This window comes from Lactuca virosa, chromosome 5 (assembly GCF_052849685.1).
Source record: "Lactuca virosa cultivar CGN04683 chromosome 5, Lactuca_virosa_CGN04683_v6, whole genome shotgun sequence".
Lineage (NCBI taxonomy): Eukaryota > Viridiplantae > Streptophyta > Magnoliopsida > Asterales > Asteraceae > Lactuca > Lactuca virosa.
In genome coordinates, this window is record NC_136430.1 from 314,169,913 (window position 1) to 314,192,488 (window position 22,576).

At 35.6% G+C, this 22,576-nt stretch overlaps 1 protein-coding gene across 1 annotated transcript; it reads right to left on the reverse strand.

Moving 5' to 3' along the window:
* Positions 1-324: 324 nt before the first annotated feature.
* On the reverse strand, positions 325-1,725 carry LOC145116860 (peroxidase 43-like). The gene is made up of 4 exons (XM_079053175.1): positions 1,482-1,725; positions 1,222-1,404; positions 964-1,126; positions 325-744 (listed from the first exon to the last, which is right to left on the reverse strand). Exons 1-4 carry the CDS (start codon positions 1,671-1,673, stop codon positions 326-328), a joined length of 957 nt encoding a protein of 318 aa, XP_078909301.1. The 5' UTR covers positions 1,674-1,725; the 3' UTR covers position 325.
* Between the last annotated feature and the right edge of the window lie 20,851 nt (positions 1,726-22,576).

Below are 22,576 nucleotides of genomic sequence, written 5' to 3' on the forward strand. Positions count from 1 at the left end.
ATTTTGACGTAATATTTGAAATTTCGAAATTTTAAAAATTGGAAATTCCGGCCGCCTAGCTCCGCCTAGTTTGATGTTGACCGACTCCGCCTTATTTGACCGCCTAACAAATATCTTAGGCAGTTTCTGTATAACCATTTACAACACTATAATTACACATTTTTTACTATAAAAACATAAAAAGGCATCAAAGATTTTTAAATTCATATAGAGTATAAAATTTACTATTACTTTTGACACGGAAAAACGTCTTATTAATCATTAAACGTGTTACACACACGTCTAATTAAATTTACTATTACTTTTGACACGGAAAAACGTCTTATTAATCATTAAACGTGTTACACACACGTCTAATTTCTCCTCTTTTTGAACTGGTCTTAACTCCAACACGACCCATTTTCACCATGGACGTCACAAAATCTGCTTCAAAAGACGATTGGTTAGTAGACCCGAAGTACGAATCCAATATTTGCTTGGTCTCTGGATCATCCAAGAGCTTTGAATCTGATTGTAGCACTGCAAAGCCGCTCCTAATGTTTTGTAGGATCCCATTGTCAAAATTCTCTCCACTATCATGATCAATCGGTAACCTAAAGTTTATGTCTCCCTCCGGTGGGCAAGTTTCCATAAGTTCAGGTAGGAAATCCGGATTTATACTTGGATCCGGACCCCCACCAGGCACGAAGTTGTAGAGTCGGTCCATAAGGAAGAAGCATGCGGTTGTACCAATAGTATGTGCACCTAACATTTGTTACCATGCATAAAATAAATAAGAATATTTCCTTTATTATTATGCTTGATATTTAATATCAAAACAAAGTAGCCAAATCCCCAATGTTCATACCTCTCAAAATGTCTACCAACTAAACAAACCCATCGAATCTGCATGATATATATATTTATATACACTTACACGCAATTCATATTGAGACTTGAGAGAGAAAGAAAGAGAAAGAGTACCAGTGAGAACCACGAGGTCTTTCTCAGTGAGACCTTTGTCAAAGAACTTCTTTTTGAGAAGATGAATTGAGTCTCTGAAATCAGGCATATTGTCAGCCAATGAGATATTGGAAACAAACCCATCTTTCCTGCCGGTTTCAACTTCATAAATTGGACCAAAAGTCTGCCACCAACATCAAAATCAAATCATCCACACAAACACACACTTCAAGGTGTAACTGTGTGAGATATAGAAAAAAGAGAAAGCATGTGACATACAAAAGCAACAGCATCTCTAGCAGCTATGGCAACAATATCGGCGCAAGAAACAACACCAGGGCAAACAAACTCCAACTGAGCTTTTGCATTCTCTATCACATCAAAACCCTTCACTCCTTGGTGCCCTACTGCTAGCTTTTCTGAAATTGGTCCATTATCTATTAGAATTGACCCATCACAACCCTGAAAATCAAACGAGTGGTTCATATCGTAAGTACCGGATGAACCCTAGAAAGCGTGAGAGAGGGAACTGAAAGAACCTGAACAAAGCAGTCATGAAAGTGAAGCCTGAGCATGAAAGCAGGAATCTGTGGGTTAAACTGAGCTGCATCCCTTACAAACCCACCAACAATGGACTCGGCGTCTGGGCATGTTTTTCTGTGGAACCCTACTTTCAGTCGTGCTTCTGAAATACCAAATATTATAAACATGACTATTATCATGTTCTTCATTCTCTCAATAGTTTGTGTGCGTGTTTTCACCTTGGTGTGTGTGTAAGGTTGAAGGAAGGTGGTATTGCTAATGTCGAAGAGGAGACTCAATTCATCTTATAAGAAGATATAGGATGCATGTGCCTCAACTGTAGATGTCTGCAATTAATCCACAAATTATAATGCAACTATATCATTATACAATATAATAATTTTTTGGTTACAAGATACAACTTAAAAGCGATATATTAATATATTTTGTGATGTTAATTTGATGGTAAACAAATGTCGCAGAGATACATGGCTTATTATGAGCTTTTGACATTTTTTGGACAATGGACGAAACTTAATGTATTGCTACCATTTGTATGCAATTTGTTACATTTGGAAATGGACTTATTTGTTGAATGTGGTTAAAACTGTCGTTTTACAATTGCATCTCACCATTAATAATGTGCCATTTTTGTTGTGATCATTATATCATACCGTCTTAACTTGTCATTGTTACCATTCATATTATTTATTTGACTAAATTTCAACAATAAAAAGGGATGCAACAACATTTGAAGTTATCGTCGGTTCAACGATAATAACTTTATAAGAAATATTTCATAATGATAGCGTACTCTTTTTATATATCTTTTAATTAACGTGGACAATGTTAAAAGTACAACACCTAAATGCAATAGTACAACACTTAAATGCATGTGCACGAGTTACTTGGTCAATTTTATGTTTATTTCTTTATGTTCAATTTTCAGTTTTTATCTTTTCTTGGTGGGCAATTACTTTATTAGTAGAAGTTACATTGTAGTTGTCACTAACCTTTTTTTTCGTGTAAGTCTCATAAGGCAATGCTAAAATAGTTTTTCATTCTTTTTGTTTTCATGCTAAAGTAGTTTTTCCTTTTTTTTGTGTTTTCCTGTGTACTCTTACAGTGTGTAAAAGTGTGTTCTTTTATCCTTCAAGTTCAACAAACTGGTATCAGAGCTTGGTTTAATGGCTAACCTTCAAACTACCGGTGGAGTGAAGAAACTTAACAACCAAAATTACAACACATGGTCTACCTGCATCATGTCATACATGCAAGGGCAAGATCTTTAGGAAGTTGTAAATGGGTCAGAGACAAGTTAACCGGAGGCAGAACACAACCATGGAAACTTATGCAAGTGGAAGATTAAAACAGGCAAGGCCATGTTCGTTTTAAAAACAACAGTTGAATAAGATATTCTAGAACATATCAGAGATGTAGTGACTCCAAAAGAGGCTTGGGATATGTTGAAAGCCCTTTTATCTAAGAAGAATGATGCTAAGTTACAACTTCTTGAGAATAAATTACTATATGTGTCTCAGAGGGATATAACAATTCCCCAATACTTTCACAACCTAAAGTCTACGTGTAGAGATATAACATAGCTTGATCCTCAGTCATAGATAAGTGAAAAAAAGGATGAAAAGGAGTATAATTCACGGTCGAAAACTAAAATCCAGAAGCTTTGTAGCAACGGTTCAAGGTTGGGCCACTCAACCTTCTCTCGTTGAATTTGAGAATTTCTTAGTCGGATAGGAAGCCTTAGTGAAGAAGATGAGTAGGGCCTCGATTAAAACTGATGAAGAAATCCTCTATGCAGAAAAAGGTAAAGGAAAGTATCGATCACAGTCTAGTCAGCACTACAAAAAGAACTCTGATAAAAACAGAAACTATGAGTCGGGGAAAAAGACTTGTAAGTTTGAAAAAGGAGAAAAATATGAGGATAAACAAAAGAACCATCGTTCCAAAAAACGATTTCCTTTCAAGTGTCATAATTGTGGCCGCAAGGGACATATGGCACACAACTGTCGATCAGAACATTTTCAAGAGGGTAATATTGCAGCATCGCAAGAAGAAGAAGACTAGGACGCAGAAGCTTTGTATGCACAAGTCAAGGACAAAGTGGCGTTTAGTGCAACCGCTGAAAATAATGAAGATAGTCTTGATGAATGGATTGCTGACTTTGTATGTTCAAACCATATGACCAGAGAGCGTGAGAAACTTCAAGATTCTATCAATCATGGCGGTAATCGGGTGGTTGTGATAGCCGATAATTCTAAACTCTCAATTGCACATGTTTGAAATGTATTGTTTCTTCCAGAAGATAACAAAGAATTGAGACTTGAAAGTGGCTACCACGTTCCGGGTATGAAGAATAATCTTCTTTCAGTTTCACAATTGGCCTCATCTGGTCACTATGTGTTGTTTGGTCCGAATGATGTGAAGATCTTCAAAGAATTCGAAACTCGATCAAAACCTATACTAAAGGGACGACAGGCTGATTCGATTTATGTGATGTCGGCTGAGACGGCGTATGTAGAAAAGACAAAAAAACAACCAAAATGCAGACCTGTGGCACATGAGATTAAGTCACGTGAGCTATGATAAACTTGACTTGATGATGAAGAGATAGATTGTTAAAGGACTTCCTCAACTAGAAATCCGAAAGGATATTATTTGTGTTGGGTGTTAGTTTGGAAAAGCGCATCTACAACCCTTCGAAAGTTCAATGTATCAGTGAAAAACTCCCTTAGAACTCGTTCATTCTGATGTCTTCGGACCTGTGAAACAGTCATCAATAAAATGTATGAGGTATATGGTAACTTTCATTGATGATTTCTCAAGATATGTATGGGTATATTTTATGAAAGAAACGTCAGAAGTGTTCATGAAGTTTAAGGAGTTCAAACTTGAAGCCGAGAGAGAAAGTAGAGGTAGTATAGGTTGTCTACGCTCAGATAATGGAGGAGAGTACCTTGCTGATGAATTCTCAATGTACTTGAAGAAACACAATTTTAAACGACAACTAACTTGTCTAAATACGCCACAACATAATGGAATTTCAGAGAGAAAGAATCGCCATCCGTCTGAGATTTGTGGCAGCATATTGCATGATAAAAACGTACAAGGGCGTTTATGGGAAGAAGCTATAAAGACTGCAACTTATATAATCAACAGAATACCTTAACAAGGACTCAAATACCCTTCAATGTTTGAGAATCTATGGAATATAAAGCCCAATGTAAGTTATTTTCGAGTGTTTGGTTGCAATGCTTATGTTTTTGTGCCTAATCATCTTCATAGCAAAATGGAAAAAGGCAATTCAATGTATTTTTGTGGGATACGATCAAGAGAGGAAAGGATGGTGTTGTTGTGACCCAACCACAGGAAAGTGCTACACTTAAAGGAATGTTGTATTCGATGAAGCTTCATCATGGTGGTCAACAAATCGTGAAGTAGTTCCAGATTCAGGTCTATTTAAGGATAAGATTGAATCCTCTGATGTCAACTTAAAACTTGATGAAGTAGATGTTATTGTAGAGGATGATGAAGCTTAGTCCTAAAGTTCTAGACCATGGCAAAATGGTAGTTTTCATCCAAGAATCAATAATGAATATGGTGGTGAAAACTTGAGTATGAGAAGATCATCAAGACCAAAGAAACCAAATCCCAGATACACAAATGTTGCTGTAATTGAAGATGTAGCAATAGAACCTGATTCGTACCAACAAGCTTGCCTTAAAAAGGAGTGTATCACTGCCATGGAAGAAGAGTATACTGCTCTAATGAGAAACCAAACTTGGGAATTAGTTCCTAAACCAACCAATACAAAGCCAATCTCTTGTAAGTGGGTTTATAAAGTCAAACAGAAAGTTAATGGTTCAGTAGAAAGGCTGAAGGCTCGACTTGTTGCACGGGGTTTCTCTCAAGAATACAGGCTCGACTACAAGAAACATTTAGCCCTATAGCAAAACTAACCACATTGAGAGTTCTACTGGCCTTAACTGCTAGTAAAAGATGGAATATATGGAAAATGGATGTGAGTAATGAATTTCTATATGGAGAACTTGATCAAGTGATTCTAATGGATCAACCTCAGGGATTTGTAAGTCAAACCCATCCATACTATGTATGTGTCACACCCCCAAACCAGAACGGCGGAAACGTTCGGGGGCGGAGGACGTCATGTAAGTATCACAACACATGCATTATAGTAATCAAAGTACAAACAACCATTGCATTAATAAGTATAAGTTTTACATAAGTGTTTAAACATTACATAATCAAACATCAAAGTAGATACAGTAGAAGACAAGAGTTTCAGATCGGTACTAGGCAGTCTTCTCAAAAGCTTCGGGAGTGTACCTGTCTACTGGATTCCTGAGAATACAAGTTATTTTGAAAGAGTAGATCAACATTTAAGCTGGTGAGTTCATAAGTATTTTAGTTATATGAAGTATACTCTAAATTCTTGGAAAAGTTAATTGGTTCCTCCAGAAAATCCTATATTTTCTGACGTGACAATATGATAACCATAATAATTCACTCTACAATTACTTAGTTTATACTAATCATATATAACTTAATATCGAACTGACAGTTAAATGTGTGAATCTGCCCTAATCCCACAACCAAACAAGGAACAGGAAGTAAGGCGGAAATCACACATTCCACTGTTAGTCAGATGTTAATTATGTATAACTCTGGTGTATAAACTAAGGAATTATAAAGTTAACCATTTAAGGTCCTTTACATTATACTAGTTTTAAGAGAAGGAATGATGATGTTCCAGAAAATTCTATATTTTATGCTTTACATCTGATAAGCACTTTTAATCCTATAAAACTGTTCAATTTAAGTGTTACTGTACTTATAATAAAGTTTAACATAATTTTAACTATCTATAAAATTATAAGAAGGATGTCTTCCTTCTTGTTGATGAAAAGTGGTTTTAAATCCCCATAGAACCATTCCATTTTTATTTATGAAAAGTGAATACTACAATAGTATTTCTTAAAAAGAATAAACTACTGGTGAATAACTACCCTAATATTATCCTGGTTTATTAGGGTTTAAAATGTGATAAAGTTGTTTATATCTCGTATACTTATCTAGAAAAATAGGTTTCTCATTTGTTTCCAGTAAGATTTATTATTACCCCATGGTTGCTAACCCTGGCACGTTGTATTTGTACCCCTGTTAGTGCAAACCCAGTATGATGTATTATTACCCCGTGATTTCTAACCCTGGTACATTGTATTTGTACCCTTGTTAGTGAAAACCCGATATGATGTATTATTACCCCATGATTGCTAACCATGGTACGTTGTATTTGTACCGCTGTTAGTGCAAACCCGGTAGGATGTATTATTACCCCGTAATTGCTAACCCTGGTACGTTGTATTTGTACCCCTGTTAGTGCAAACCCGGTATGATGTATTATTACCCCGTGATTGCTAACCTTGTTACGTTGTATTTGTACCGTTGTTAGTGCAAACCTGGTAGGATGTATTATTCCCCCGTGATTGCTAACCCTGGTACGTTGTATTTGTACCACTGCTAGTGCAAACCCGGTAGGATGTATTATTACTTTTTTAATATATTATCCATATACTAAAAGTATTTTACGTATCCTGGTGTAAATAATTGAATTGTTAGTACTTTCCTTTCCTAATATACTTGGAATGTAAAGTATACAATCGTGAATCATACTTGTATATTTAGTTTTGAATCATAAATTATACTTATTATAATTTATACATTCTATGTGATTGGCATGATCTCTCCTGAGTATATCCCTTTGCTCAGCATGATACAAAGGTAATGATACCGATTGAAATAACCTTTTATATTTCCATATGTAAAATGTATATAATTAAGAAAGAAACGACGTTCGGACAAATAACCTCACCTTAAACCCACATCCAAACAAGGAAAAGGAGATAAGGCAACTCATTAGTCCTAAGCCCTTTAAGTCTTATTTATATACTTATACACATATGAACATGATTTTGACAATTATAATATGAAATAGTTTATAAAACCTTTTTCAAAAAGTTTAACAGTATTAAAAGAGTTTTAACAGTGTTTCAAAAAGAGTTTACATGACTTTAAAGATATAACATGACTTTAAGTCATTTTGGAAGTATTAGGTAATCCTTAAAAGCATAAGAAAATCCTTTGTGTAATTGATATCACATACAATTATTAACACAATTTAACAATTGTATTTAACTTGTATTCCCCCCTAAAAAGCTTTAAAATCATTTGAAAAGGTAGATTAAAGGGGTATGAACTCACCTTATGTGGGTGATTCAATTGCAGATTCGCGTAAGGATGAGAAGTTCCACGAATGAATTCCCGAGACACACACGAGTCCTATATGACATATAATGGCATATATAGGCATGTAATTAGTGTTTAGCACAACTAACATGCAAGGAAACACCCTTAGGGACTAGGAAACACTTGAACTAAGTGTTACAATCAGACGTGATTGACTAAAAGGGGTTTACGACCACACAAGGGAGTGTACGGCCAAGGGGTGTACGGCCATTGAGTGTGCGGTCATGGAGTGTACGGCCATACACTGATGGAAGAAACATGCAAAAGTGGTGTTTTACGGCCCTATCTAACATCCATCAAGTGTTCAAGATGCTATGTTGGGACATAAGATGAGTTTGAGGCCAAAACATGCACAAACAAGGGTTTACGGCCATAAGAGGGGTGTACGGCCGTACACCCTTGGTGTTCTTGCATTTGATGAAGATTCAAGGCTAGGAATCAAGTGTTTAACATGTCTAACTAGTTGATAGAGGGAATACTCACACTTTTGAGGGTCTTTAGGTGAAAATCTTGATGATAGTTGAGAGAGAATTGACTTTCTTGACTTGGAAGTGTGAAAAGTGTGAAAAAAATGAAGGAATAGCTTATATATAGGCACGGGTTCACGGCCACCTTGAGTGTACGGTCATACACCCATGTGTGCGGCCGTACACTCCTCTTGATGGAGTGTTTGGCTCGAATGCAACTTGAAGAACCTAAGTTAACTTATCCCTAAACCCAAAACTTGAATGTACTAGGCTTAGAACACTCAAACAGAACCTAAACAACGCTAAAAGATAGCAGAAACGAGTCTGACTGTGATTGAATTGAATAACTGTACAAGATAGAAATTTCGGGTTGTCACATTATCCCCCTGTTAGAGAGAATTTCGTCCCGAAATTTATTCTAAGGTATATACATGAACGAAGGAAAAAGGTAGATACTTATGGTTCTGATGATCCCCTCGACCCCAAGTGAATTTGGGTTCTCGCTATGTACTTGAAGCGGACTCTCACTATCGGGATAGGGATCTGATTAGTCCTAATGACTTCACTGTCTACGATTTCTACAGATTTTTCCACAAAGTTGAAGCTCTCGCTTACCTCGATCTAATCGAGTGAGATAACAAGAGTCTCGTCGGACAAACAGGTTGAAAGATAAGGACGTGGAAGGTAGGGTGTATGATATTGAATTCTCAAGGTAGTCAAGGTCTCGAGGTAGTCGAGGTCTATACGTTACTGGATCAATTCTAGTAAGAATCTCGAATGGTCTAATGTACTTTGGATTTAGCATTCCATGCTTTCCGAAGCATATCATGCCCTTCCGGTTGAGACCTTCACATGACAAGGTCACCCACCTGGGTTTTATCTTATGGAAGGCGTAGCTTTTCAGATTGACTCTGGAAGATTTACATTGCTTCCTGATTCGTACTCTCTTCTCGGTAGTTTCTCGGATGGATTTTGGACCAACGAAAGTGTCGTCTGGAAATTAAACCTCCAGCTAGTTGTGTGTCACCTAATCTAGTCCAGCACAGAGAGGATCTGTACTTACGACCACAAAAGGTGTTGAATGGAGGAACTTTAAATGCTAGCATGGTAAAAGACTCGACTAGTTGATAAATGGGCATCCCATGTTTTACCCAAGTTGATCACATTTGCTCTCAGCATGACTTCTAATGCTTGAATCGTTCTCTTATTCTGTCTGTTGATTTAAGGATGGTAGGCTATGCTCATTATTAGCCTAGTTCCCAAAGATTTCTGAGGTGACTGCCTGAACTGGGAGATGATTCTACTATCTCAAACGGAGACAACAGATATTGGAACACCGTGCAGTCTAACTAATCTCTTGGACACACGTTCTAGTTAAACTCTCTATTTTGTTTGTTTCTTTACAATGGCAGGAAGTGTTCGAACTTGGCTAATCTGTCGATGATCACCCGAAATGGTATCAAGTCCACCTGTTGCTTTGTGTAACTTGATTATGAAGCCCATTATAATGCGCTGCCACTCCCGTTCAGATATCTCCGATTGTTATAGTAAGCCTGCGGGCTTTTGCTCAGAAGTTCATGATAAGACTCATACTTGGCTTATCCACCATCACTTCATGTATACAATTCGTATATAAATTAGATTTGATAAAACGTTCGGATGGGTGATTCTGCCCCAGGTCCACAACCAGACAAGGAACAGGAGATGGGGCGGAATCACACATCCTAAATCTTGTTAAGTCTAAATTATATACCACTCTCGCGTATACATTTAGCAGTGATAGATTAACATAACGAGTTCTTAGTCTCTATTCTTGAACTTGACTAGCAGTACAATGATTTTCCTACGAGATCCATTAAGGGTACTTCGGTGGTTACTGACTTCTGAGACTACTTCGGTGCTTTTCATTTCAAGTTTCCTATCCATTGAGTAGGCTAGAAGGGCGTGGTACCCTTCGCATGGGTACTTCTGAAGTTTTGAAGTGAGAGGTGATATAAGGGTTTTCGTTATGGATTAGAAGAATTTCGCCTGACGGCTGATTAAGGAAAAAGTTCTTTTACACAGCATAAGACTTTTGCATGGTAAGGACCAAACCAAACCATGTCAGATGAAGATGTCAGAATTTCTTGACGAAATAGATATTAAGTCGTTCTGGGAGAAATGATTACTAGGATGATGAACTATCCTATGTACATAAGTTTTCAGTGCTTCCGGTTTTATTTTGTTATTACTGTTACAAATCCCCTTTTTGATTCGAAATTGGCAGGTACTACCAATACGAGGGTTCTGATAATTTGAAATTATGAACTTTCATGAAATGATCCTTACTAGGTCTCTCTATAATCGCTTGGTGTATACAAGTCATATATAATTAAGATTGGTAAGACCTTTGACTGAGTAACCCTGCCCTAAATCCACAACCAAACAAGGAACAGGAAATGAGGCGGGATCACTCACTCTAAGTCTACAAATCTTAATTATAAATGACCCTAATGTATATACTAAGTCATCATAGCTTACCTGTTAGGGATTCAAATTTTATATGAATGTTGTGATTTAATTTGAACGAGAGAGTAATCATAGTTATAAATAATTATTGGGGTTTGGAAGCGTACCAAAATATAGCAGGGTTCTTTGATGCTTCCCCATTCTCTAGGGTCAAACTTCTCCTACTCCCCCGTCGTTCTTCTCTGTTGGACAGTCCCTCTTGAAGTGTCCTATTTCGCCACATAAATGACATATTGGACTGATTCCAACATTGGTAGTTGAAGTGATGAACTCGACTAGGGTCCTACAGATGCGGGTAGTGTGTCCCTTCATTTTGTATCTAATGCAATGCAGCACTCGACAGACTCCATGATGATGGTAGTTGCACTTGCTGCAGTGTGGGAGGTTTCCTAAGTACGGTGTGGTCAGTGTTGGGATAGCAGGGCTGATGGGGGTATTGACTACCCCAACTTGTTGCCCTTCAGTAGGTCCTTGAGTTGAACAACTCCCTTTCTCGTTCTCGAACTTTCGTTTCAGGATATTAGGTTTGAAGTCCGGAGTGTCTTTACAAGTAGGCACTTGTTGCTGAAATTGGTTATCACCACGATCGGGATTGCCGATTACATTTCCACTAACATTTGTGTTGTTAGCATTAAGGTGAGCCATGACAACTGTTACGGCTGATGTGACTGCAGCTTGAAACGTAGCCACATCTATCTGAAGGATTGGTGTTTTACCGGTGGGTTGGTTACGTTTCTTTGGAGGCATGATTCTGCTACACGAAGAGAAAACGAGCTCGTGAGCAACAATGGTTGTCTCTAGATGTATTCTAATCATTTATATGAATATAAATTTTTCGTTTCGTTATACTGATCTCAAAGGTTTGACCTACATCCCTATGATGCAATCGTAGTAAAGAGCAGAAGTAAGTTTCTAGAATGGTTATCAGATGAGTGTCGTCTGAGTTATCTTTGGTTGGTGGATATCATGTTCCAGCTTTCGAAAAGATTTGAAAGTAGTTCATAATATAATCTACGTAAAATAGACTTATGAATTTGAGAAGTAATCACTCTCGATTGAGATTTCGTGATCATATTTATTGTTATTAGCTGTGACAGGAAAAGACAATAAGCTCAAAACCTAATGTGAGTAATGTAATCACTAACTCACTAGGTTGCATTAATTTATTAGTTATTAATGAGATGGAATGGCGCTAAAACACTTCACATGAATCACGCGTGGTTTTCCTCTGTTCTCCGTTCTATTCTGGATGGTAATGATTTGTTCTCTCCTGGTATCTATATGGTGTCCTTCTCCTTCGTAGGTATATTGAATTTCTATGTCTTCTTACTTCCGATTCTTACACTGATCTCCATTACTTCATAATGAAGAGTTTGAATCCCGGAAGTTCATGCAAACCTCTCATTGGTGTCCTTAATAGGGTAAGGGCACTAAATGACTTCTACAGTTTCTTTACTTTTCATTTGTTTCTTTCTTGGAATTCCCCTAATAAAATTTTGCTGGATCCTCCTAGACTCTTCTATTGATTGCTGGAGTGACTACATCTATCTACGGGGTTTATACGAGAATGGGAATGTCTAAAGAATCTATGAGAAAATTTAAATTTTTACGAAGATGATCCTTTCAAGTCCTTCTATAATCAGGTAGTGTGTACCGATTATATATAATCCAGATCAAATAGACCTTTGAATAAGTAATCCTACTCTAAAACCACATCCAAACAAGGAAAAGGAAGTAGAGTGAAAATCACATATTCTAAGTCTATAAAATCTCAACTATATATAACCTTAACGTATCCACTTAGTAATTATAGACTTACTAGAAATGATATTTTAAAATTCCCCAAAAGTTTATTTATGGTATTTAAAATACTTCTATAGTATTTTAATTATATGATTGATTCTTGAACTTCTAGATATAGGAAGTTTATAAGTTTTCAGTTTTATTGTTACAGTATCCTAAAATACTCCTATAGTATTTTAACCTTTATGTTTGGTTCTAGAATTCTTCTGGTACCTAGGTAAGTTTTAGATTTGTTGCGACACTACAATCACTCCCAAACACATGTTGGTCATATCTCAAATAAATATAGTTGATCAGACTATATTAATCCCAAATATGATTACATAACTGTCCAGGTTTAACTGCACTATCCAACATCCAAATACTTTTGTTTTATTCTTCTTGTGATACTCATTCTAGTATATATATTCTGCATGTACTAATAATTTTATAAAATATTGTTATATCTTTAAAGTATAACTCTTGGTCAGAGTGTTTTTATCCCAATGGGTTTATAGTTGTATATCTTTTATGACTGATATACTGAGTTCACTATAAACAATGCTCTGATACCATTCTGTCACACCCCCAAACCAGAACGGCGGAAACGTTCGAGGGCGGAGGACGTCATGTAAGTATCACAAAACATGCATTATAGTAATCAAAGTACAAACAACCATTGCATTAATAAGTATAATTTTACATAAGTGTTTAAACATTACATAATCAAACATCAAAGTGTTGGATTAATGTCTAAGTCCATAACTATAATTGGTAAGACTTGACCCGACCCTGCATGGTCCATTTGGGTTGCATGGCATCATGCATTTGGATAGACTATAATGAGAGAAATAACACTTAAGGTTGGTTAATATATTATAAGTTCTAATATATTAATAAGGTTATTTAATTAGTATTGATCAAGAATTAATTTGGAATTAATTAAGTGATCAAAAGGAGACTAATTAAATATATGGGTTGATTGTGTAAATCATTCATTCTTATATATGTGGGCTTGTGATCCAAGATTCCTTATGTTGGACTAAGTCCATGGGGTGACCCATGGATACTCCATGGAGGTTAAAATCCATGGAGCATAAGGAATGGGTAAAGTTATGAGTTAAATGGTTTAACCCTAATAGCCACCATATAAAAGAATCCTATGGCTCAAGAAATCGTGCACTAATGTGTGAGTGTGAGGGCTAGAAGATTTCAAGGAGTGTTCAAGTTTCTCTCAAGTTATTCCAAGTGTATTTGGTGTTGTGTGAACCATTTGAGGTGTCACACTTGGGGCACTAGGCACTCAAGCTTCATGAAGATATTCTACATCAAAGAGGTATGTATTCTATCTTGTTATATTTATTATTTTGTATGCTAGATTAGGATAATACCTTGGATGTTCATAATTGTATGTATAATAGAGAAAACATAGATCCAAGGTATTTAGGGTTGCATGTACACTTAGGAGTGTTAGAATGCTCATAACCCAACAGTGGTATCAGAGACTAGGCTTGTTTTCTTGTTATACTTGCAAAAGTAGCTGAAAAAATCGAGTTGGATGCATATATTCGATTGTTTTGGCTGGAATTGGACTAGGAACATTACCCTAAGATGTTTTTGGACTTATAAACTTGTTTTTGATGTGGTAATGTTCATGCTAATCCAATTTCTAAGATAATTGTCATAATTTCAAGATTTGTATTAGTTTGTATGTTCATGCTAATTTCTTGAAGATTGATGATTTGAATTATCTTGTTCTTATGAGGTTCTTAGATTAATAGAAAAGTTGTGTGAAATAGTTGTTTTCAATCCATTTTAATCTAAGAGTTGATTCCAAAGTGTGTTTTTGTAACTTGTCCTCAAGTTATATGAAAAGTCACATTTAAGAATCATAAAACTCATAAAAGTTGGCAAAGGTTACAAAATGAAGAGTCTAGTTCTAAGTAAATGGTTTTATGACTCCATAACTTGTCCTCAAGTTATGGAGGTTCAAGAGTCTCTTCATTAAATTAAAAAAAAAGTGTAACCTTAATTAGTTCCATAAATTACAATAAAAAAAGTTATTTTTTTTATTAATTAGTTTAAAGTCTTCCATAACTTGTCCTCAAGTTATGGAACTTGAAGAGTTTTTTTTTTTTTTTTTTTTAATTAAAACTACTTTAAACTCATAAGTTATGGAATTAATTAGTTTTGAATAGTTTCAAAACTTGCCCTCAAGTTTTGGAATTTGAAAAGTTTTCACTTATGAATACTTTAATTCCAAGTTAGCCCTTAGAATTTTAAAAGTTAAAATTCAACCCTTATACTTTATAATATTATAAGTTAATAATATTTATATATATGTATAAGAGTAAAGTCAGTCTTACCGTTAGTAGGCCTCATTCACGAAGCCGGTCTATAAGGGGGGTATAAGGTTACTGCCTATAAAATGGCAGTTTAATGGGTGTCCACTCTCACCCACCGCTTCCTTGACTGGTGGAGGGTCGTTAGCCGAACGGGTAGGACAAGGACTATAATTCTCCTTTCATTAAAAGTATTAATGATAAATACTAAGTAACTAAACTCTTATTAATACCCAATCTTAGTTACTTAGGAAAATGTGAATTTGGTGCTAACCTATGAAATTACACTTTGCACTTTGCTTAAGTCGTTAGTGGAGCGTGTGTGGTTAACCGGCATACTAACCTGGACTTAACAAGGTAGGCAAAGGGTAACTTAATATTTATCATAGTATCGGTGGAGCGTGTGTGGTTAACCGACACACTGATTAAGGGGTAAATATTAAGGGTACCAAGTATATTTGCATGGTTATTCACACCTTGTTTTGTGATCCTCGGCATCCCAGTCACAAAACCTGAAGGGCACACTCGAGATTGAAACATGCCTTTGAACAGTTCAATGAATCTCAAAGATCTAGGACTTTCAAATCCAATTAAAACCTAATAAATTATTTCGTTTTTCATGGTGGAAATTGGTGAATCGTCATTCACCTACCTTCAAATATTTTATAGCTTGGATTACGGCATCCCTCTTCTAAGTTATAAAATAGTTTGTTGGGTCCTAGCCTTAATATTTCATATTGGGTGTCATATTAAGGACTTTAAATCAACTATCTTGAATATCTCCCAAAAAGATGTCTGGTCTAGACATTTATGATCTTCCCAAATCTCTTGAAACAAGCTTTCCTAAATGAAGATGATGTCCCATGGATATCATACTTCTTTCACCTCCTCCAATTATTCTTCCTAACCCACAAGTTCCTAAAAAGTTTAAGGTCACTCAAGCCCTATTGGCAAGGCAAGGTCTAGGTGTGATCACATCTTGGAGATGTAGTCACATATTGACAAGCCGGGAGAGTTGGGTGTCAAAGTCTTGAGAAAGTTGGTGGCTCAACTACTTTGTAAGTCACATAGTGAGTTCTTTTGGGAATCCTATGAAACAGACTAAGACAAGACCCTTAATGATCTTATCTATTTGCTAAGATCAACTTCCTAAAATGCTATGGACATTGACAATGATGACATTGGATATCCAGTAAAGCTCTCTCTTCCCAATGGAAAAGGATCGGCCATAGTCAACTCGGTTGACCCAATGGTTAAGAGAGAGGCGAAGTCTGAGATAGCCCCATTATCAAGGGTCCATAGGTAACTATTGCCAAAGGAAGGGGCATTGGTTACGAAGCTGCCAAATTTACCTAAGGATGTTAAAGTCAATAAGTTTGGCTCTACTTCAGGTAAAGTCCATTGTCTAACTCTATTAAGTACATGTTGATTCTGATCGCGAAGATGGATTTCAATCGCATGGTTCGGTGATCAGAATTTTGGGCTATTACTTAAGAGTTATGATATTTATATTGCTTAGGAATAGATAACAACAAGGTTTTCATATGGATTGTAAGGATAAGTTTTTCCGCAAAGTTTTAAAATAAAAGAAAAAGGTTTTGATTTTATTTATTTTAAGTATCCTTACAATGGCATTTGTGAAAAGTTGTTGCCTATAAGATTCCATTGATAGCAATATTGGAAAAATGGATTTGATTCTTTCGGTTGTGGTAGTGTCTAATATTACCAAATAAGGAAAGATTCTCATCACCCAAGGTTCAATTGGACCGAAACTTGGAATCATGCAAGTTGTATAGTATGATGAATGAGAACTTTCAGCTTGGAAAATTAAGACTAATTCCTTATGTGAATAAGGAAAGGACTAAGGGATCGAGTACACATTCTTGTGCACTGGTCAAGTCCACCACAAAAGATCAAGAAGACTATTCGTCATGATTTACTTAAGTTCAGTAAATATGGTTATACTTATAAGTTTAAGTATAAGTCTGTAGCATTGGAGAAGTTTCAATGTGAGACAGAACGAATAAGAAGAATCAAAGTATGGCAGAAAGATAAAAGTTTCTCAAATCTGAAAAGATGGGAGAGTACTTTAGTATCATGTTTATGATCATCTTAATGATTAAGATACCATATCACAATTGGTCCTCTAAAGTCATCTTAGTGCATTCTTATGACTAAGAAGAGGAGTCATGAATTGTTGAAATGGTTAAATCAAAAAGATGAGTCATACTTCGTTCCAAAACAATTCTTAGAGTCATACTCCAAGATTGTAACTTGAGTGACATATCTTAAAGAGGGTTTGTTAACATTAGTCAAATGTAAGAGTAAAAGGTTATCTACTCTTGTACATTTGAAATTGGTAAGTTGTGATGTTTTGGATAAAACAGAGACCAACTTAGGCCAATTGTGTAAAGTGTTAGTCTTGATAAAGAATCCGCACTATCTCTTGAATATTTGACAAGGGAGTCTTATATGTCAAGAGGACAGTGGGAGTCTTAAAGCTCTTGAAAGTTTCAAGACTTAATCAAGAATAAAACCTAAAGTCCTTCACTAGCACACGACTTGAGTTTTATAACCTATCGTGTTGAAATTTTTGTGCCTATTCAAGTTGGCTTTGCATAGGAGTTCTGAGAGTTCTCAATTGGTTGCACAACTACTTGGAAGCAATGGCAGGCACCTGAGCTGCCAAATGGCAAGAATTTAAGATTGCACAAGTTTAATCAATATGAGTTTGGATTTGTCACTAACCTTGTCTTGTGATTATGGTTTTGACAAATTCACATGGATAAGAACACATACACTATTAAATCTAAGTGTCATAAGGTTTCTCTCCGATTCATGAAAATGATGGTGAGGAAACACTTTCACTAAGTAGATTTTAGCTAGATAGCAATTGTGATATTTGCATTCTCAAAGTCGTTAGTGGAGCGTGTGTGGTTTACCGGCACACTAACATGGACTTGTGAGAAGTGGCAAAGGTCTAAACAATTGAGACTATGATTACGGCATCCCTTTTCATAGTTCTAAAATTGTTTAGACACACATGTGAGCTATCTAAGAGAGGTGTATGATTTTGAAAAAGTTTTATCAAAACAATCTAGTATCAGAAATCTGAACTTTGGTAAGAAAGTCAGCTGATTTCTGAGTACATGTCAAAGCTAGTGGGAGCATAAGTGTTATGCTAATAATCATCATGTTAGTGGGAGCATGATAATTATGACAAAGGTTGCAAGTTAGCAATGTTAATTATAGAAAACAAAAGTTTCAATTCGTGAGGTTGCAGGGGTTGAAAAAGTTGTTTTGCTATAATTAAGGGAGAGGAAATTATACTTCATTTCAATTCTAAAAGCTTAGATTGAGATTTTAATCGTATTTAATCAAGGATATATATGAATTTCATGTTGGAATGGCTCAACATAAGGAAATTCTATATATGGGTCCATTATTTGCGTTCTAAAATTCGATTATGATTACGACATCCCTTTTCATAATCTGAATTTTGAGAACTTGGCAAATTGAAATGGAAATATTATAGCAAAAGACTGGTTTAGTCTTTATGTGAGACATCATGAATCGTGTCCCATATGCTTCGGATATAGGATCGATTACATGTGCTATATTCATCCTTTCTAAAATTTTCCAAATGCCTGGGGCATTATGAAGGGAAAAGGTCTAGAATTGGATATGACTAAAATGATTAAGCAATTGTCGAGGACAATCTAAGGTTTACCAAAGATTGGTTGCTCAAGGACAGTTGGAAGTATAATGTTAATTCTGGAAGGACCATATTGACATAATCTGTAAGGAGGCAACTCTTGTTCAGAAGTGATAGTCAAAATGGAATATGGAAATGTTTCAAAGTTATAAATTATTCAATCTGTGTAAGATTAGGAAACTTAATGAAAGAAGGATGTTTCCAAGGAGCTGATCTCCTTTGGAATGCTCTGTAATGATTGTTGTCAAGTCTTTCTGACTTTGTGCATAATCATTAAGAGGATCAATGCATATAAGTTTAGAATCTAACAGCTTTCAGTAAATAGCATGAATTTGGAATTCTTGCATTTGCAGTAAGGATTTGGGACTGTGAAAAGAGGATCATTGGAGTGATGTTCAATTGATCTATTTTACAAAGTAAAGATCATAGACAAACATAGTATGCATACTTGGTGTATGGCATGACTAGTGTTTAGAAAACATAGTGTACATGCTTGGAGCATGGGACAACTATTGTTTTAAATTCAAGTATAAAGTTGATAAAACCGAAACAATGAATAATGAGTAATCAGTATGGTGATAAATAAAAGTGTTTATTTATATTCATAGGGTTTGATACCATATTTGATTCATTTATTCTTGTGTTTCACTTTGCATGTTTTGACTTCCAGAATAACTAAGTCGCTCTTCCTGAATGATTAAGTTATTCAAACCATCCACAGTCGGTCATATGTTGGAAGTAGATATGAATCAAGACTGTCATGGGTTGGTTTGTAGAGGTCCAAGTTGGTAGACAAAGTGGTGCTACAACACTCATGAGTGCTCATAAGTTCTGTGTATTGGATTCAACCCGCGCTCATTTGAATCACTTCATGGATTTTATCACGAGTGATCATGAGACGATAATATCTTATATTCTTCAAACCTAGAGATATGAGTTGTTACTATGAGTTGGTTATACATTGATTGCACGAAAACGCATTGGTAACTCAATGTTATAAAACGTGCCTTTGTGTATGATTCAACAAGTAGTAGAACAAGCCATATGAGTCGAAGTTTATCCATTCCTTTTACCTTCGGGATAAAAGCGATATCTGTGGGCCCCTCGATGATTTAAAGATGATACATGTGAGTGCTTGGCCAAGCCAGGACTGATTTGATTTGTTCAATCAGTCAGTCATCATGAATCGGAAATCGGGAAACAACAAATGGACAGAGAGAATGATTGATAATCCATGTCTCAGTCCATATGATATCTAGAATGGAGGAATATATGATCCTTTATCTAATGGACAAGTCATTGGCAAAGGTCAGAGTTCATCGACAAGGTCAGAGTTCGACAGAAGCTTTTGAGAGCTACGATTGCTGATCGGTTCCTGAAGTCATACGCAATAATAGTTTTAGACTTATCCAAGTGGGAGACTGTTGGATTAATGTCTAAGTCCATAACTATAATTGGTAAGACTTGACCCGACCCGACATGGTCCATTTGGGTTGCATGGCATCATGCATTTGGATAGACTATAATGAGAGAAATAACACTTAAGGTTGGTTAATATATTATAAGTTCTAATATATTAATAAGGTTATTTAATTAGTATTGACCAAGAATTAATTTGGAATTAATTAAGTGATCAAAAGGAGACTAATTAAATATATGGGTTGATTGTGTAAATCATTCATTCTTATATATGTGGGCTTGTGATCCAAGATTCCTTATGTTGGACTAAGTCCATGGGGTGACCCATGGATACTTCATGGAGGTTAAAATCCATGGAGCATAAGGAATGTGTAAAGTTATGAGTTACATGGTGTAACCCTAATAGCCACCATATAAAAGAATCCCATGGCTCAAGAAATCGTGCACTAATGTGTGAGTGTGAGGGCTAGACGATTTCAAGGAGTGTTCAAGTTTCTCTCAAGTTATTCCAAGTGTATTTGGTGTTGTGTGAACCATTTGAGGTGTCACACTTGGGGCACTAGGCACTCAAGCTTCATGAAGATATTCTACATCAAAGAGGTATGTATTCTATCTTGTTATATTTATTATTTTGTATGCTAGATTAGGATAATACCTTGGATGTTCATAATTGTATGTATAATAGAGAAAACATAGATCCAAGGTATTTAGGGTTGCATGTATACTTAGGAGTGTTAGAATGCTCATAACCCAACACAACCTTCATCAATGGCGTCTCAATCTTCTTCTCCAAAACTTGCTGCAGCTGCTTCAACACCCAAGAAATCTGTCACCAAGAAGAAATCCTCCAAAGGATCATCATCCTCACAATCATCTGAGTACTTTGTTTGAGACACAACACACATTTTCTCTATAAATCCCTTGGATTTTGATGAACCCTTTTGTCACACCCCCAAACCAAGGATGGCGGAAATGTCCGGGGGTGGAGGACTTCATGTATAGTATCATAACAACAATTGTAATAGTAATTCAAGCAAACACAACCAACATATATATAATTGAAAAAGTTACATCATTGTATGAATTACATGTTTACGAATCAATTACAATATGTTGACAAAATATGAAATAGTAGACGCCTTAGCGTCCCATCCTCAAAAGCACTTGGTTACCTGTTTAATGATTTCCTGAGAATACAAGTTGTTTGGAAAAGTGTCAACACAAAGGTTGGTGAGTTCATAAGCTTTTGTTTGATATTATTAAAAGCCTTTCGTTTGTAAAAGTAGTATTTGTTTTAGAAAATCCAATATTTTCCTTAAAATGTATATGTAGTCTTAAATTCAAAGACCGAAATGTATAAGTAACTTTTCTTACTTATAATAAATAATGTAAGTTTAAATCGACATAAACTCGTTTAATTTTAATGAAGTTCCCGTAAATTCCAATATTTATTAATACTTTGTGTGAGTTTATTATAACCATGCTATGACCAAGGTTGCCTAAAACGACGTTCTTCGGGCGTCGGAAATGTTATGACATTTGTCACCCCAGACCTATCGGTCTAACTGTTGCATGCAGTTTAGGTGTGGGTTTGTCAAACCCAATATAGATCTATACACAACTATCACGCTCTCCCTCAAGGAGACTCTGGTTACAATACAGGACTTAATGGTAATTTGAAGTAAATGTCTCACAAAGTCATTAACGGAATTACGTGTTATGAAAACTTGGTACCGTATGGCCGTACCTTGCTTAATGAAAATATCCTTTGTATAAATGTACCCTTTTTAAATGTATGTGTTATGTAATGTATCATAAACTATACCTATTATAGTTTATCAACCAAGGGTAGTACGTAGTAATGTATGCAAACTATATTCAAAATAGTTTATTAAATGTTTGAATGTATCGGTTGTACTTTGATTTTAATCACTTGTTATTCTTTATATTTTATATGTCCAAATCCATTTGTAAACTGATGTGTGTCTAAATATTAAGATAAAATGTCATATATTGCAATAACATATAATCACATAAAGATATACACCTTGCTCAACATGTTACAAGGTGAAATGAAATTGACAGCAACTTTTCGTTGAATACAGTTTCTGTTACTGTTCTTAGAAAATTTATAGAAAAATCATCAAAGCTCCAAATCCAAATCCACAAATTATGAGAGTTTGGAATATGAGTCTAGTTTGTTCATAAATTTTATCATGATTTTTAGTGATCTCTAACAGAGGTCAAAATGTCCATAATCACAGGCTGGTCCGGGTTTGCCTCTGAAATGATAGGCAGTTTTGTAAAAATCACCATAAATTGTAGAGACATCATATGGAGATGTGCAAGTAGCCATTTTAAAGCTAAGAGTTTGAACTACTTGCACCTGGAACAGTTTTGAAAACTAAAATATTTAAGTTGACCAAAACAGTCCGTGATTAAAGTCCATCTTTTCTGATGTAATCTGTTAGAAAAAGTTTAATTGTGTTCTTGATGATTTTACTTGTATTCCCCCCTTAAAACTTAAGAAAACA